This window comes from Triplophysa rosa, linkage group LG7, assembly GCF_024868665.1.
Source record: "Triplophysa rosa linkage group LG7, Trosa_1v2, whole genome shotgun sequence".
NCBI lineage: Eukaryota > Metazoa > Chordata > Actinopteri > Cypriniformes > Nemacheilidae > Triplophysa > Triplophysa rosa.
Window position 1 is genome coordinate 19,337,251 of NC_079896.1, and position 19,044 is coordinate 19,356,294.

General features: G+C 38.4%; 1 protein-coding gene across 3 annotated transcripts in view; it reads left to right on the forward strand.

The window, feature by feature from the left end:
• Window positions 1-235: 235 nt before the first annotated feature.
• The window catches only part of btbd8 (BTB domain containing 8), a 43,252-nt gene continuing 24,443 nt past the window's right edge, over window positions 236-19,044 (forward strand). Inside the window, exons 1-8 of one of the 3 annotated variants that reach the window (XM_057339075.1) lie at window positions 236-399; window positions 6,241-6,399; window positions 9,787-9,966; window positions 10,351-10,487; window positions 10,600-10,711; window positions 12,870-12,959; window positions 13,194-13,274; window positions 13,380-13,476. In XM_057339075.1, the coding sequence (XP_057195058.1) occupies window positions 6,296-6,399; window positions 9,787-9,966; window positions 10,351-10,487; window positions 10,600-10,711; window positions 12,870-12,959; window positions 13,194-13,274; window positions 13,380-13,476 (801 nt within the window). In that variant the 5' untranslated portion in view covers window positions 236-399; window positions 6,241-6,295. Of the gene's footprint in view, window positions 400-5,339; window positions 5,685-6,240; window positions 6,400-9,786; window positions 9,967-10,350; window positions 10,488-10,599; window positions 10,712-12,869; window positions 12,960-13,193; window positions 13,275-13,379; window positions 13,477-19,044 lie in introns of those variants that run through there. The other 2 variants (XM_057339076.1, XM_057339078.1) reach the window with 2 other exon arrangements.

The following is a 19,044-nucleotide window of genomic DNA, read 5'->3' on the forward strand; positions in this document are numbered from 1 at the left end:
ATGTATAATGGCCAAGTATTTAATATTTGCATTTGTACAAAACTGTATGTTTCATGTTACTTACATTTTTCTAATTTATTACAAATATATTTCAAGCCTAGGTCGTGTATCAATATTTTAATTGATTCCTTGTCCAGTCATTGCAATAAATCTTTTTTATTTGAAGGAAAATAAACTTTGCCCCTGCACCTTACATTCACTTCACAAAAGCGTCACATGAGGGCAGCAAAAATATATCCAGAAAAAAATTAGGCAGCGCTCCCAAATGTGAAGGTTGTTTTAGTTTCCAGCTGCGCATGGATTGTTAAAACTACTTCCGTTATCAGCAAGATTTATATACTAAGTGTGTAGGTTTTTAACAATGGCAATAAAATGTACGTCATGGTGATAAAGCGTAAGGTAAGTATTTTTATTCAGTTGTCATTGACAACGGGGCAGTTTCGCTGCTGAGGCTTTTGAAATGGCATTGTGTTTTAATGAACTGTTTGCTATTACGTTACTGTCCTCTTCAGATAGATGAGAAGAAGACACTCTTCGGTTTAAACGGGGATAGTAATTCGTATTTTCCACGGTGATCTTTTCGGTTTGTTTTGTGGTCATTGGCAGTTTAGACGCTAATGGCAAGCAGCATGGAAATGATGACAGATTCACACTCTTTTTGTTTCAGCATTATTGCCACGCAGCCTGTAATAATAGTTATATCCGAGGTGTATATTTTTCTATTTTATGATTGGTCTATTAAAGCAGAATAGTTTTGATAGCTTTTTCATTTTTACTGAATCTTAAGGCGTGAATGCTAGTTATGCTAGCAGTGAGATCAGTGCATGTCAAATAAACATTAAAAGATATTCGATTATACGATGATCTTTAAATACTGAAAAAGCTTTACAATAATGTTGCATTTCTTAGAGTTAGTAAATGCTTTTGTTAACATAAATTATATGTGATCAATATAATTTTCAGCCTTTATAAATCTGTTAATATTAATGCCAACACAATCGTTCATGCTAATTCTCTTTGCATTAACCTAGTGTTTACGTTACATTGTTACGTTGAACCGCATTGAACGTGAAGTATTTTTTTCGAAAAGTCATGTTACCTAATGCATTAATTAATGTTAATAAATAATGTACTCTTATCATAGACCAAACAAGGCAGCGTATGTCCATTTTGAATACGTTTTTGATCTGAGGCCTGTTCAAAAATAAGTTTACCAGATATACCAGGCTTATTTAGTTAATCTGACAAGTGATTCTGTTCCACAAGGCTAATTCAATATAGCTCATATACTACCTGCTCCGGGTAATTCTGACTCCCGCCCATACAGACAGCAACGCAACTGACATACTGAACTTTGAATGACATTCTGCGCTTTTAATTCATGCCAGAATTTCCATTTTAAAGTGATACTTCACCCCAAAATGAAAATTCTGTTATCATTTCAGAATTCCAAATCTGTATAAATGTCTTTGTTCTGATGAAGACAGAGAAAGATATTTGGAATAATGCTTATAACCAGACAGATTTTGCATCCCATTGACTCCCATAGTAGGACTGTTTTCTGTTGAACACAAAAGAAGACATTTTGAAGAATGTAGGACAGCAAACAGACTCGCATAGTAGGAAAAATTACTTTATCATTTTATTTTATAAAGTGATTGTTGAGGCCAAGTATGGTGTTCCATACGCGGAATTTGTGCTCTGCATTTAACCCATCCAAGTGCACACACACAGCAGTGAGTAACACACACACCGTGAACACACACCCAGAGCAGTGAACACAAAAGACATTTTGAAAAATGTAGGACAACAAACAGTTCTGGGCGCTTTTGACTAACATTGTATTTTTCCAAATTTTTTCCTACTATGGTAGTCAATGGGGGGCAAAATCTGTCTGGTTATAAGCATTCTTTTATACAGATTTGGAACAACTCGAATGTGAGTAAATGATGACAGAATTTTCATTTTTGGGTGAAGTATCCCTTTAAGGTTTAGTTGAGGTGTAGGTCACCAAAAAAATGAAATGTATTAAAAAAATTAAGTTTTTTCGTTGGTAAACAAACAATTTGGCCCCTATTCTGTTGTACAGCATGCACTCAAACCACTTTTGACATTTTGTAAAATATCTCATTTTGTGTTCTGCAGAAGAACGTCATTCAGGTTTTCAACTCGAAGACAGTGATGACAGAATTTTAGTTTTTGGGTGAACTTTTCCTTTACCAAGAGTTCCTAATCACCGTCGGTCATAAGATAAAGGAAATCAATAAATGATATGCTACAATGATAAGTGATAGAACATTCACATGTGATATCAAATTTTTAAACTTGTGCTACATGAAGAATTACGTTTAAATCTAAACTTCTCCAAAAGAATGCTAATAGGTAGGTAGAGACAGTTTCAGGGGCAACAACATAAACTAACGTTATGTGGCCTAAATTTTTATCTCCCGGTAGACCTCTTCAAATAATAAATTATCAAAATATAGGCTAAATTAATATATGAATTTAATCATACCTGCAAACTAGTCGCTTTTTGGCGAAATTCGCCATTTTTAAACAAAAATATTTCATTTATGTGAATCGTGTAAATCCTAAGAGGTTTTTTTTTTCGTGTGGGGGGCCTTAGGCGTCTACTCTCGAGCATCTGAAACGTCTTGTCTTTGGTCCAGCACCGGGATTCGTTTGGCCGACCAGAATCAAGATAACAGCTAACAGAGTCTTTTTTTGGTCCTTGGGCCAACCAGAATCACGCGTTCTAAACGTCATGTTTGCACCCGTGAAAAGCATTGCTGAAAGGGACGAACGCAAAGTGTCTGTCAAAGAGAAAATGGCGTTGATATATATTATTCAGTTCACCTGTGTGATTGAAACGGCTATATGTTATGAGAGACAGTTGTGGGTCTCCCTTTTGAATTTCCACTTCTAGAGCTCTGCCCTTCTTAGTGAGTAATGCCCTTGGGTGCAATTGATATTGGTCCGAAGTTTCAGTCACAGAAGCTGTAGTTTACAGATGATATTTAATCATTATTTTAGAGACCCATGGGCGTCATAATACAGTAATATGTCATCAGGAGACGCGCAGATTACTTTTGTATCGCTTGTATTTGCTTTTTGACCTTTCTTTTTTATGAAAGCTCTTAATAACTCTTTTTTGAGCTCTTATAACATGCATCAATCAGGTCCTGCACTTAATTTCTCTTAATAACTCTCTTAACATCAGTCCTGCACTTTATTTTCTCAATCCTGCGTGTTTTAAAACCAAAACCTCAGACGCGCTTTGCTTCCGATGGACGCATCCCGTTTGTATTAGGAAGGACTTAGGAAGGTGCACCTCTCAGAAAACGTAGACAAATGAAGATAATTTTAGATGCTTCATTATGACTTGGAGCATTGGGATCCAAGACCAGGGCAATGTATTTATTTTTTATGAAAATCTAAAATTTGACCAAAATCCATATTTTTCACGCCTCAGTCATTTCGTGTTGGCATTGGGTGCTTTTTAAAGGGCTCACATGAATTTGCACGGGATTCTGAATTACACTGGCTGGACCACGGCTGACTCTCCGTGCTAATTTCATTATCTGAAAAGAACAGATCCTGCAACTGACAGTCTTCTTCAGTGTGTTTTCCCAAATGCATTTCACGTTTAGTGGTGTAGCATTTGTTTAGCATTTGATACTGTCCGTCATCACATTCTCATTTCTCGTCTATCAGAACTTGGCATCAAGGGCACTGTTCTTTCTTGTTTCAAATCATATCTCAACGACAGAGAAAACTTTATTGCCATGCAAGGGTATAGGTCTGCCACTGTTTCACTCACTCTAGGTGTTCCACAGGGATCTGTTCTCGGTCCATTACTTTTCATTATCTATATACAGTACAGCCACTAGGTGACATAATTCATAAATATGGTCTACATTTTAATCTCAATGCTGATGATATCCAGATTTATTTAACCACTGCCTCTGAAAAATCTACTTTGCCTGCTACACTTACAGATTGAATCGCTGAAATCAAACACTGGATGTCGCTAAATTTCCTTAAATTAAACAGTAGCACAACTGAAATAATGCTGATTGGATCCGCTACATCACATAAAAAAGAGGATTTATATTTTGACATTGATGGGGCTCTTCTTAAACTTTCAACCTCTGTTTGAAATCTAGGTGTCCTGATTGACACACTGATTCACTCAGCTCTCACATTGCTGCAGTGGTTAAAAGTTATTTTTATCATCTGCGCAATATTGCACGTCTTCTTTCTTCTCTTAATCTGGCTAATACAGAAACCCTAGTGCATGCTCTAATTACATCACGGATAGATTATTGCAATGTTCTGTTTATAGGGAAACATATTAAAATGTTTCAGTATGTCCAGAATGCTGCTGCTAGGGTACTTACCTCGACCAGGCGCAGTGCTCACATTACTCCACTTCTACACAGTCTTCACAGGCTACCTGTTTCCTCACGCATTCAGTTTAAGATTCTCCTGTTGACATTTCAGGCTTTGAATGGTCTTGCACCTGGCTATATCAAAGACCTAATTCACCCATATACTATACGAACTCGGTCTCTTAATCATCTGATTTGGGGCTTCTTAGCATTCCCAAGTTTAGACTGTCCACTGCAGGTGGAAGGTCATTTAGTTGGAATTCTTTACCCATATCGCTCTGTGACTCTTCTTCTCTATGCATCTTCAAAACACAATTGAAAACATACTTGTTTGAAATGTATTATCAACAATCTTGCATCTTTGTCCTGTATATTTGTATGTTTGTTTGAAAATTTAGTTTTGCTTGAAAGTGCTCATTGTAAAGCGACCTTGAGCTTGTGGAAAGGCGCTAGTGTTGTCAAAAGTACTGGTACTTCGGGTCCAAGTCGGTACCTAAAAATAAAAAAGTTGTCGGTACCTAATTTTCACAAGACCCGGTAGTACCGACGTACCGGGTCAACCGGGTACTGATGCTCTGTCTGACAGGTTGTCAGTCGGAAACTTTTTATAGACGCAATAAGACGTGATGAGCGGATAAGCGCGGCTCTGATCCACAAGAGATGCGCACAGAAATACTTCAGATTAAAGTCATATCACGAAGAAAACGAACAGAGTTTTGTTGTGAAAGGAGGAAACATCCGGATTTAAGTTAACACGTTCAAGCGGTAAGTTTCAAATTCTGTTCGCGTTTGCATTATGAATGTTGTAGCATATGTTAAGTTAAAGGTTACGTTAAAACAAATGTCCCTGTTTGCGTGTTAATTTGTTAGCGCCTATGCTAATCCAGTCAAGTGTCCTTATTAACCATTTAATGCTTTTATAACTGTAATGGGGTAAAATAAATGGGAGGACAGGATGGGGTTTACAGTATCTATTTTATATTGGCCTATCTGAAATCTATGTGCTAGAAAACTATCATACTAACTGCATGACTAGCAATGTGTATGTCTTGGATAGATAACTCTATTAGGTTTAAAAAGCCACATTTAAACTAAAGAAAAATATATCTGTTGCATTTATTATTTTAATTACCTTAATGCAAGTAATCTTGTGTAAATGCAGTATTAAAAACTGAGGTTTGTTCTAATATTGCATATGCATGTTTGTTCAGTCAGTTGACTTACTGAAGTTTATTCTGTTTGTCTTATACAGCAGCAGACTGAGGAGGATGTTCATCAGCATGAAAGACCCCAGTGAGCACACAACAGTTTCAGCAACAATTAACTTATACTTCATGTATACAAAATCGCATTGCTTTCTATACATTTATATTAACAATGAGCTTTATTAATAAAATTGTGTTTCAATTAGCATGTACTTGTGTTTTGCTTTGGTACCGAAATTGGTACCGAGAACCATGGAATTTTACTGGTATTGGTACCGACTACTGAAATTTTGGTACCGTGACAACACTAAAAGGCGCTATATAAAAATAAACTTCTTCTTCATCCCATTGACTGACTGTCTTAACATTTGTCTGGGGCATGTGTTGTTGTTTCAAAAATTGGGCTGAAAGCAGATGGGATGTGCGGACGACTGCGGACTGTCCTAATGATGAAAATTACATCATGCGTGCAGCGCGCGGACAGGCGGTGTATACTTTGGGTGGGGGAATCGCAATCCCGGCTCAATGTTGTCATGTCTGTCATTATGATGAACCTGCTTTGAATCTGATAATTGAAGTGTGAGGCTTTATAATTAATTAATTAATGACAGTAATTAACTGCACTAATGTCTGCCTTTTTTCAGATATTTACCATCATAGAGAAGAGCTGGCGTATCTGCTCATCAGTTGTGCAATAACATGTCGTCCACTGAGGCTGTCAGGGAGTTCCAAGCTAAAGAGCACAACTTCAAAAACAAGCTGAGGAATCGATTGGCAAAAGCTCTGTCAGAAGATCTGCAATGGTAATTATGTACTTGCACATGAAACATCTTTGTAATTCTGACCTTGAGGCTGGAGTTTTCATTGTGATAGCTGTGGGGGGAGTGGGGGGGCTTGTTGGTTGTGGTTCGGGGCGTTTCATTTGTTGGGACTGTGTGGGTCTGGTCTGGTTGGTCTTGTTTTGTGGTCGATGTCGGACATCAGAGGAATAAAGTTAATTATGCCATTACTACTTTTCCCTGGTTGTTCCTCTGTTGTCTGTTGTTGATCGCGGAATGGGACCGGGTTGGACCTGCACGGTTTCGGCGGGTGGGGCTTCCTGGGTCGCGGCTCGTGGGCTCTCCCTGTTCTTCGTGGACGTTGCTCGGTGGCTTTGGTCGGGGTCACTGATTGCAGCTATAACACGTCAGAGGAGATCTGGCCCTCCCGGCTGAGCCTGGTTTCTCCCGAGGTTTTTTTTTTCTCCATTATTCATCATTGGAGTTTGGGTTCCTCGCCACAGCAGAGCAGTGCAGTGTTGGCTTGCTCACCGGGAGACTGCATTTATTTATTTATTTATTCATTTATTTATTAGATATTATTTATTATAATGATCTTGCTTGGTCTATAAACACCATGCACTGTGCTGTGTTTTACCTTTCTGTGTTTTTCTTATTTGCTCCTGTAAAGCTGCTTTGGAACAATGCACATTGTGAAAAGTGCTATATAAATAAAATTGAATTGAATTGAATAGCTGTATACAATATGATGCATCCTTATGCAGGGTACACACAAGTTTTTTATCAAGTTGGCAATTGTATTGTTGTCAGTTTAGATAGTTTATAAATTTATTTTAGTCTAGGACTAGTCTTAATCCCTGTCTGGGAAACATAATCCTTAATGTTGGAATTTGCATCTTTTATTGGTGCAGTGTTGACAAGTTGTAGGGTTATCTAGACCAGTGGTTCTCAAACGTTTTCATTGTAAAGCCCCCTTTGTTTAGAGAGCATCACTTTGGGTCCCCCCCAAATAAAAATGTATAATCTTAAACTTAGAATTTTAATAAACCAAGAACGTATTCAGTTATATAATGCTGGGACATCCATACTTTTGGTTGGTGGTCTTACTTTTCTGATGTTTGATTACATAAAATCTATTATTATTTTCTATATTTCATAAAGTGCCACAAAATCTGTGACCCCGTGGATCCATTTTGGGTCCCCCCCATGGGACCATGGCCCCCAGTTTGAGAACAGATCTAGACTGCATACTAAAATCATAAAATATAAAAAAAGGTATTTACTGTCTGACATCTGCAGTCAATGTAATGTAAGGTTATGTTAAATTAGAGGATTTCTATTTTGTTAAAGAAGCAGATAAGCTACTATGTCACCTGATTCTGATGTTAAATATAAATAATTTTCTCTCATTTTGATATCCTTACCTTATCAAACCCATTATACTAATTCCAAATTCGCAATTAGGCACAAGCACTTTTAAAAAAAGAAGAAAGGGATGTTCTGTCAGGACCACTGGCGTCAAATATTTATACGATAGCAATATTTAAGGTTAATTTAAATATTTAAATGTTCTGGGCAAACTCTCCACATGGACAAAGCAGGAGTGCAGCAATACATGTCCCTCCACCTGGGGAACCAGAACAGTTCATGATGCATAACAGGATTAAATTAAAATGACCCTACAGATGCAGACAGATATGGTGGAGATGGGGTTGGAGGTGGGTTTGGAGAGTGGCACAATTAAGCAGCTGATAAGGAGCTTAGTAAGGCAACTTTAATATGACTCGCGCACTTATGCACTATTCTACGCCATTTTATGAATAGTGTGAGTAGTGCGTTCACATTGAAAATTCTCAAAAAAGAAGTGCACTTGAAACACCCGGATTTAACACTTTTTCAACTGAAAATATGAAGTGTGGAACTCTGGACAGTTTCGTCGAGGTTTCGCATACGTAGCAGAAGGGAGGCGGGTCTATCAGACGCTGCTCGAGCAAAACTCTCCTGCAGAGTGATAACGCTTCAATCTGATGATGACTAAAGTAATGATGGGCAAAACAGATGAAAACTACATTAAATGTACAGTGTACAAATAGTGTGCCGTGCGATTGAACGTCATTTGCACTCATCTCACCAATATACTTACGGTTAGATTAAAACCATTTAGTATTCCATTTGGGACGATGCTACCCTTCTAAAATTCATACACTACATGGTTGAGTGCATAGTGCATAGTTTATGTGCATAGTGTATAGTATGTAATTTGGGACACAATTTATGACTATTGGTTAACATAGACTAGCTGCCTGCACCTGATGTGATCGGCTGATGCAAGCTTGACTCGCATGATCTGCCAGAACTGTGATGTGAGTCGTTCAATATCACATGCCCAGCACTTGAAATGTTGAACTTTTTAAGAATTATTTTTTGAATTTCTTCATTTTTAAAGAGACGTTTAAAGTATAAGTCATCACGAATCAATAAATGTACTGTAATGTATATGGGTATTGTAAGAAAAGTGAGGACAAAGATCTCAATTAAGAAGTTTATTGTAATTGTAGTAACAAAATACACGATTGAAAGCAGAAAAGTATCAGCGTTGACACTTTATACTGTTCCTCCAAACAAGCTTTCCCACTTGAAATGTAAATGAAGTGAAAGAAATGTAAATTGAGGTTAACAAGAGAAGTGATGCATTTCTGTTCACAAGTTCTAAATTGTGCACATTCTCTCTAGTTTTGTCTAGTTAAAGAGTACATAACATGAGATCATGAAAATGACATTTCATGCTGTGATAATGTTGCAATGTTTGAAAGTAAGCAGTCTGCCAAGTTGTAAATCCGAAGGTGAATGAATAACAAAGTTATTGGCTTGAAAAAAGGGAGTCGACTCTGAATCACGCAAACGAGTCGTCCCTAGTCCGATTCGCGAACCGCCGCGGAATTACGTCACTACATATAGTCCCCGCCTACGTTTTGCTAGGACTGCCCGCAAAAACGTCACTATTCTCCCCCAAACACTGTAGCTCGTGAGCCTCATTCGCGGTAGACCAATCACAGCAGACTAGACCATCTGACCAATCACATCAGACTAGGCTAGCGGAAAGGAGGGGATTAGACAGATCGCAGAACGAATTATTTGAGAGTCAGTCAAGAATTAAGGTATGAATCACTGCCTATTATTACGAAATAAGTTTCATTTTACATAGAGTACATAGAGTTTTTACACCATCTACATAAACTTGTTGTTGACACTCCATAAAAAAACCTAAGTATAGGACCTTAAAAATCCCTAGTTATGTACTCTTTAAAGTGTCGTATTCCATTATTTTTATACTAAAAAAAGCTTCTTTTTGAGTCTGATGTTGTTTTATTAATATTTTGATGGAGCTTTTATTATATTTCTCTGTAACAGGTTGCTGCAAGAGGAGCAGGAGACTGATGTCACTCTGTGTTTGGGCTCTACTGTTCGACTGAAGGCCCACAGGGCGGTGCTGCTGGCCCGAGCTCCTCACCTCCTGGATGGAGCTGAGTCATCTACACCTGTCATCCACCTGCAGAACATTGAGCCTGCTGCCCTAAAGGACATTTTGCAGTATATATCCTGCTTTCTACTTTCTATCTCTTCTCTGATATTTTTTTAATTTTAGTTATCACTGTTAGTAATTATTGTCTTTTTACAGGCCTCCTTCATATTTGTTTGTTGCAAATAGTATTGCATAGTGGAGTTGTAATCTTCTAGCGTGGGATCCAAATCCACTATTGAAAATGCTTCTATTTGTTGTGCAAATTATACTAATTCTTGAAATTTCAGCATGATATAAGAATGTTAAAAAATCATTTCAAATTATAACCTGCCATCACATTAAAATGGGCAATCAGTTTATTTCAGATTGTCAGTATGGTCTCAGAGCACTGCATTCCACTGTACTGTATGTTTGGTTAGTAAGGAGTAACACATAACTTACTGGCATTACAGGAAAGCGTATACAGATGGCAAGTGCCTTGGGAATAAGAAATGCAGCATCTTAACTTCACACAATGGCCACTCTTCAGTGGAAAATGGCACTGCTATAGGCAGTCATGAGGTCGACTCTCAGGGCAGTTCAGAACCAGGTAAGGACAGACAACATTTATGACATATCCATTAGAAAGAACTAAACTGTACATTTATTGAAATAAAAAACAAGATGTGTAAAACAGTGCCTTATTTCTGTCTGTTGGCCAGAACATTTAGAACCAGCTTCTGGGCTTGGGGCAGACCTTTTGGCTCTTTATAGGAGAGGTGACATGTCTGACATCAGTATCCAGGTGGCAGATAGAGTTTTTTCAACACACAGGTAAAATCATGTTTTAGATTTCTTAAGTTAGTCATCTATTTTCTTCTTTAAAAGAGCTTCACCTTTTGTTAGCAGCTAATTAAGGTAAACATAAGCATTAAACTACAGTCTAATAATAAACCCCCACAGAAGCTATTGATGTAAGTGGGAACAATGCACTGATGCAACTAGAGCTGAAGACTGTTTTTACAATCTACAGTGTTCTGCTGTAAAGGCTCACAGGCGTCCTGACACCGGAATAAGCCAGTAGCTCATTATCATTTAAAGAAACATGGACCCAATTGGGTCACTGTTAACGGAGCTGTTTTTGATTAGGTTAAAAAGGATGTTATTTTACATGACCACTGAGGAATTTTAACCAAAGTATGTTAGAGACACCCCAATAATATTGATTTACAACCATGATCTTATTTTATGCAATATTTTTTACTGACTTTCATTGGTCAAACTAGTTCTGCAGATGCAGCAACCGCTCTTTATTTAGGTTGTTACAATCCTACATGAACTTTGTTTTGGAAGAACGACAAATGAAAGCATTTTTACCCATTATTTGATTGAAAATGCGATATTAGAAAATAGTAATAAGATACAAACAAAATGAATAAGTAGTGATAAATCAGACAAATCTTTTTTGATAATTTTTGTATATTTGTTGCTCTTCCCATTCATTTCTATGTGGCTGTCATGAGTAAAAGCTTGACATTTTGTGAACTATTTAGCCTTTTTGAATCACTAAATGTCAACAAGTTTTTTGACACTAAAGTTACCAAGTTCCGTGCCATTCAGAAAATGTAGTCTCTGCCAATGAACGTACTACTTAGTTTGTTGTACCCTACTACCCACCATTGTAACTGGCAAGGCCTGTGTGTAAGACAGAAAATTTATAGCCAGAATCAGTTCTAGAGACGTCAAGCATTATTTTTCAAGTAGTAGTAGACTCAGTGTGGACATAAACTGCTTGTACATTGCAAGCTCATGCACAGGCAGGAACACAGAACTCATGCCAACTCTGCATCGCTCTTCCAACCCATCCTTTCTTTTAGTGCTCATCAGCCAACCCAGATTCACTCTGCTTTTAGAACAAGCTTTGTCTGCTTTACATTTTTGTTGTGGGTTAATTTTTCTTTTTTTTTTAAGCATCCAACATTTATGCTTATTCATGCAGTCACAATATTAGTATGAATTAAAGCACTGATGTGCAGTTTTCAGTCATCCAGTGTTTTTTTAGCACCTTTGTTTATTGCTGCAGATGTTAGAGCAGTTGCCATGACCTGTTACTATAGCAACAGGCTCTTCCTCACCATCAGCCAGGAGCAGCGCCTCTGTGGGTTTGGGTTGTAAAAATAGAGAAAGACGTCTGCAGTCCTGATCAGTATGTCAGGCTTGAGGTGACTGCTGCAAATCTGTCAGTTACACTGTAGGATACACACACTATGACAGTACAGTTAATCTCTCATTTTCTGTTTACTTTCATCAGCCCCCCAGAGATGAGGCACATCTCCTTCCCGCAAATCTCAAATACATGCACACAGTATATGAAATGAAATGCTTCAGACTGCAAAGATGTAATTCCATGTGCAACCAGGTGCATGCAGAACTGTCCAACACTCATAAGCTGAATCTGGAATGTGTTCAAGGGTTTTTATCTAAGCATTATTATTAGCCCTAGCCGTTACTGATTTCTGCAGTTTTTTCTAAGAGAAAACAAGATGTGACATATTTTTAAAGACAGTCTATAATGAATGCTTAATGGGGACTGGGGAGTGAGATGGAGTATTGGGAGGGATGATAGTCTGACCCTCGCTGATGTTAATAACACAATTTAAATTAACTTGACATGCATGCTAAATGTAATTTGGTTGTCCTTTTGCAGTTTTCTTTTTTTTTCTTTTGTCATCAGAAGCCTAGTGTACTTGAGGATTGATCTGTGTACTTCAGAATAATTTTGCTGCACTAGACGATGTTGGAAAATGTACAGTAGTTTGTCTTCATTTTCTGTAAAACTTCATCTTAAACACAGACTGTTATTTCCCCAGGGCCTGCTTTACAAACATAAAGCCCATGAGCCTGGGTGATGTGATGTGATATGGTATGAAGCATGTGTATGTTTGTGTGAGTGATTGGGAAAGTTGACATTGTGTGTGTGTTTCTCCTTCAGGGCCATTCTGTGTGCACGCTCACAGTATTTCCGAGCGATGTTGTGTGGTAGTTGGATGGAGAGCTTGCGTCAGTGTATCACTCTGCAGGGGTAGGTTATATGTTGTAGGACAACAACCAAAACTGGAAAAATCACTGCAACTCACGCCAGGCAATTCAAACTATGATGAGTCAATAGAGCCCATAAAAATAATTAAACAATAAGGATGTGTGAAAGTGTCCACACTCAACTTGCTGTTTTATAGGAAGTACAGATATGTAATGATCTTATAAGGCATCTAATCTGAGAACGTGTGAATCTGTTTTTGTTTCATGCATTGGTCAGCCTGGGTCCAGAAGAGATGGAGATTTTGCTCTACTTCATGTATGGTGCCGTTCTAGATTTTCCTCCAGGAACCAATGTCAGGTAACACAAGAACACCTTCTGCAGTCACTTTTTGTTTCACAATGTGATAAACTGTTGACTTGTCAAATATTCAGCAGATGTTGTGTGTGTGTGCTTACTACTCAGTCAGGTTGTTTTAGCAGCGGATATGCTGGGCCTAGAGGGACTTAAAGATGTGGCTGAGATGGTCCTGACTCGGGACTACTGTAAATTTTTCCCTAAGGTGAGGTTCTCTAAGATATTCAGCCTGTGTTTACTGTACCATCAACAACTGACCCATTAGTACAGTCTTCTTTAATAAAAAAGAAATTCTTAGCTTCGTGTACTATGGTAGACTAACTGAGACCAGTTTTACTGCACCTATGCATTTTTGTTCTTTTGTAGCACAAATTGCTTCTATTGTTTTCCCCTACTTTGTAAGTCGCTTTGGATAAAAGCGTCTGCTAAATGACTAAATGTAAATGTGTCTGCGTGTGCATTTTATTTATTTTGAAGCCTTGAATCTTAGGGTTTTTCCAAAAATATTTTTTATTATATATTGTTTGTGTATTACAAGTCTATTTTAGAAATTACATTATTTAAATAATACATTTGTAATTGTTGGTAAACATGTACTTTTAATATAACTTTGAGACATTAAAACAACATTACAAGTGCATTTTGAATAACATGGAAAAGATTTTATAACATGTTGTAAAATTGCATTAGAACATGTTGGAACACAATTATGGAGGACTAAACCTGCAAAAATTATAAATAAATAAATGTATAAATATATAAACGAATAAATGTAATAATATGAAAATAAATAAAGGAATGAATGGTTTGATAAAACAAAATAATTCGTTTTAGCTATTATTGATCTTAGCTTTAACTTTTCTTTTCATTTTTTAAATTGATTTATTATTTTTTGTGTCCATTTTTTAATTATTTATTATTATTATTATTATTTATTTTTAGATTATTTTATTTATCATTTCCTTTTATTTTTACATTTATTTATTTATACGTTTATTTATTTTTATATTTATTTATTATCGCATGTATTTATTTCCACTTTTATTTATTTATTCTTGAATTTATTCTTACTTTTCTGTGTCTTGTATGATAATTAGATGGGTTGGTCTTGCCTACTATTGGTTCAGCGTAGATTGAAGCGTTTGATCGATTACTCTTGACTTGTTTTGGACTAACGTCACGTCACTCACTGATCGTTTGCTTCGTGTATAACGTTAAGTAACTATGGCGGGCGCACAATTAGCTAGAGAGTTACAGCATTTAGCCAATGAAGTCGATAACCATGCATCAAATGACTTGTGTCATTCAGATTAGATGCACTTATTGATGATTTATTACAGATTGACGGCGAGATAAATGACAAAGTTCTCCCTCGGTTGTTAGCCTCTTTGCAGCACATTCAAAGTCTGTGCGAGTCAGAGGGTGCTATGGTGGTGTTACAGTTCAACTGGTGAAAATCATAAAGCACAAAATGTAATAAGGTTTAACTACACAGATGAGCTTGTAAACCGAAGTCGCAAGCTAACGCTTTGTCAAAGTGATAGTTATAAGCAGCCTTTCGGTTAGAAAAAGCGTAAAGATTTAATGTAACATGATGTAACATAATGTAAATGAATTGAGACATAGTGAACTTAAGTCACAAGTTAACACGGTAGTAATGAGCATCGTTCTTTCACTACAGGGGCCATCAAATGGAAACCATTCCTTCTAAAAAGACGTGGTTACTAAACGGTACTCGTAAACTACATTCCATAAGAGATAAATAACACAGAGGTCACAAGTTAAGACGGGCATATTCCCTTGATTCATCCAGCTGCATATTGTTGTGTGACATCTTGATATTATTGCAAAGATCCGCAGCAGCTAGCATTGCGAAATAGCTTAGTGTGATTGTTACCGTAGTGACACGCTGCCTCGCTTTATTGTATGGGTACGAATCCCGTGTCAAATCGCTTTATTTATTTTTTCACCTCGCTTCAGCCGTTACGGGCGATCATACCAATAATTTGCAATCTTAACAAGAATGTCAAAATCATGTAACAAGAAAGTCTGTGTTTATTAGACATCTTAATATCAAGTCGTCTTGTGCTTTCAGAATCGACGAATCTGCTGAGGTCGTTCATGCACCTCTTTGGCAGAGGACCTGTAACCGGAACTTGGTCACCACCTTAGCACCCCCTGACTCGCACAGATTTTGAAGAACTTTGTCATTTATCTCCCGTCAATCTGTAATAAATCACTCAATAAGCACTAATCTAATGACACATAGTCATTTGATGCATGGTTATCGACTTCATTGGCTAAATGCTGTAACTCTCTAGCTAATTGTGCGCCCGCCATAGTTACTTAACGTTATACACGAAGCAAACGATCAGTGAGTGACGTGACGTTAGTCCAAAACAAGTCAAGAGTAATCGATCAAACGCTTCAATCTACGCTGAACCAATAGTAGGCAAGACCAACCCATCTAATTATCATACAAGACACAGAAAAGTAAGAATAAATCAAGAATAAATAAATAAAAGTGGAAATAAATACATGCGATAATAAATAAATATAAAAATAAATAAACGTATAAATAAATAAATGTAAAAATAAAAGGAAATGATAAATAAAATAATCTAAAAATAAAAAATAATAATAATTAAAAATAATTAAAAATGGACACAAAAAATAATAAATCAATTTAAAAAATGAAAAGAAAAGTTAAAGCTAAGATCAATAATAGCTAAAACGAATTATTTTGTTTTATCAAACCATTCATTCCTTTATTTATTTTCATATTATTACATTTATTCGTTTATATATTTATTTATTTATACATTTATTTATTTATAATTTTTGCAGGTTTAGTCCTCCATACACTTCTTCTTCTTCTTTTCCTTTCGGCTGTTCCCTTCAGGGGTCGCCACAGCGAATCATCTGCCTCCATCTAGCCCTATCCCCTGCATCCTCTTCTCTCAGACCGACTACCTTCATGTCCTCCTTCACTACATCCATAAACCTCCTCTTTGGTCTTCCTCTCGGCCTCCTGCCTGGCAGCTCTAACCTCAGCATCCTTTTACCGATATATTCACTCTCCCTCCTCTGAACATGTCCAAACCATCTCAACCTGGCCTCTCTAACTTTGTCTCCAAAACATCTCACATGTGCTGTCCCTCTGATGTACTCATTCCTGATCCTATCCATCCTCGTCACTCCCAAAGAGAACCTCAACATCTTCAGCTCTGCTACCTCTAACTCTTCCTCCTGTCTTTTCCTCAGTGCAACTGTCTCCAAACCATACAACATCGCTGGTCTCACTACTGCCCTGTACACCTTTCCTTTCATTCTTGCTGGTACTCTTTTATCACACAACAGACCTGACACTTTTCTCCACCCATTCCAACCTGCCTGCACACGCTTCTTCACCTCTTTTCCACACTCCCCATTACTCTGACTGTTGACCCTAAGTACTTAAAATCCTGCACCTTCTTTACCTCTTCTCCCTGTAACCTCACTGTTTCACTTGGATCCCTCTCATTCACACACATGTATTCTGTCTTGCTGCGACTAACCTTCATTCCTCTTCTCTCCAGAGCAAACCTCCACCTCTCTAGACTTTCCTCCACCTGCTCCCTGCTCTCACTACAGATCACAATATCATCCGCAAACATCATAGTCCATGGAGATTCCTGTCTGACCTCATCTGTCAGCCTGTCCATCACCACCGCAAACAAGAAGGGGCTCAGAGCCGATCCTTGATGCAGTCCCACCTTCACCGTGAACTCCTCTGTCACACCTACCGCACACCTTACCACTGTCCTACTGCTCTCATACATATCCTGCACCACTCTAACATACTTCTCTGCCACTCCAGACCTCCTCATACAATACCACAGCTCCTCTCTTGGCACCCTGTCATACGCTTTCTCTAAATCTACAAAGACACAATGCAGCTCTTTCTGACCCTCTCTGTACTTCTCCACCAACCTTCTCAAAGCAAATATCGCATCTGTAGTGCTCTTTCTTGGCATGAAACCATACTGCTGCTCACAAATGCTCACTTCTCCCCTTAGCCTTGCTTCCACTACTCTTTCCCACAACTTCATTGTATGGCTCATCAGCTTAATACCTCTATAGTTTCCACAACTCTGCACATCTCCCTTGTTCTTAAAAATCGGCACCAAAACATTTCTCCTCCATTCCTCAGGCATCCTCTCACTCTCTAAGACCTCGTTGAACAACCTAGTTAAAAACTCTACTGCCATCTCTCCTAGACACTTCCATACCTCCACTGGTATGTCATCCGGACCAACCGCCTTTCCTCTCTTCATCCTCTTCAAAGCTCTCCTAACTTCACCCTTGCTAATCCTTTCTACTTCCTGCTCAACAATATTTGCCTCTACTACTCTTCTCTCCCTGCCATTTTCCTCATTCATCAGTTCCTCAAAGTACTCCTTCCATCTTTCCCTCACCCTCCTGTCACCTGTTAACACATTTCCATCTCTATCTTTAATCACTCTAACCTGCTGCACATCCTTTCCATCTCTATCCCTCTGCCTCGCCAACCGATACAAATCCCTCTCACCTTCCTTACTATCTAACCTTGCATACATATCCTCATAAGCTTTCTGTTTGGCCTTTGCAACCTCTATCTTAACCTCACGCTGCATCTCCCTATATTCCTGTCTACTTTCCTCCGTCCTCTCACTGTCCCACTTCTTCCTAGCTAACCTCTTCCTCTGGATACTCTCCTGAACTTCCTCATTCCACCACCAAGTCTCCTTGTCTTCTTTTCTCCTTCCAGATGATACACCTAGCACCTTCCTACCTGTCTCCCTGATCACTTTGGCTGTAGTAGTCCAGTCATCTGGAAGCACCTCCTGACCACCTAAAGCCTGTCTCAACTCTTCCCTGAAAACAACACGGCACTCTTCCTTTTCCAACTTCCACCACTTTGTCTTCTGCTCTGCCTTTGCTCTCTTCATCTTCCTCACCACCAGAGTCCTCTTACACACCACCATCCTATGCTGTCTAGCTACACTCTCTCCTACCACTACTTTGCAATCGCTAATCTCCATCAGATTACAGCGTCTACATAAAATATAGTCCACCTGTGTGCTCCTGCACCACTCTTATATGTCACCCTGTGTTCCTGCCTCTTCTGAAAGTACGTGTTCACCACAGCCATCTCCATACTTTTAGCAAAGTCTACCAACCTCTGTCCTTCTGGGTTCCTTTCCTGAAGACCAAACCTGCCCATCACTTCCTCATCCCCACTATTCCCTTCACCAACATGTCCATTAAAGTCTGCGCCTATCACCACTCTCTCTGGGAACACTCTGCATCACTTCCTCAAACTCGCTCCAGAATCTGTCTTTCTCCTCTTGCTCACAACCTACTTGTGGAGCATAAGCACTGACAACATTCAACATCACACCTTCAATTTCCAGCTTCAGACTCATCAACCTATCTGACACTCTCTTTACCTCCAGAACATTCTTCACACACTCCTCCTTCAGGATCACTCCTACACCATTTCTCTTCCTGTCCGCACCATGATAAAACAGTTTAAACCCTGCTCCAATGCTTCTAGCCTTGCTCCCTTTCCACCTGGTCTCCTGGACACACAGAATGTCGACTTTCCTCCTCTGCATCATATCTACCAGCTCTCTGCCTTTACCTGTCAACGTACCAACATTCAAAGTCCCTACTTTCAGTCTGAAACTCCTGCCTTTCCTCTTCTCTCTCTGCCTACGGACACACCTTCCTCCCCTCCTTTGACCAACAG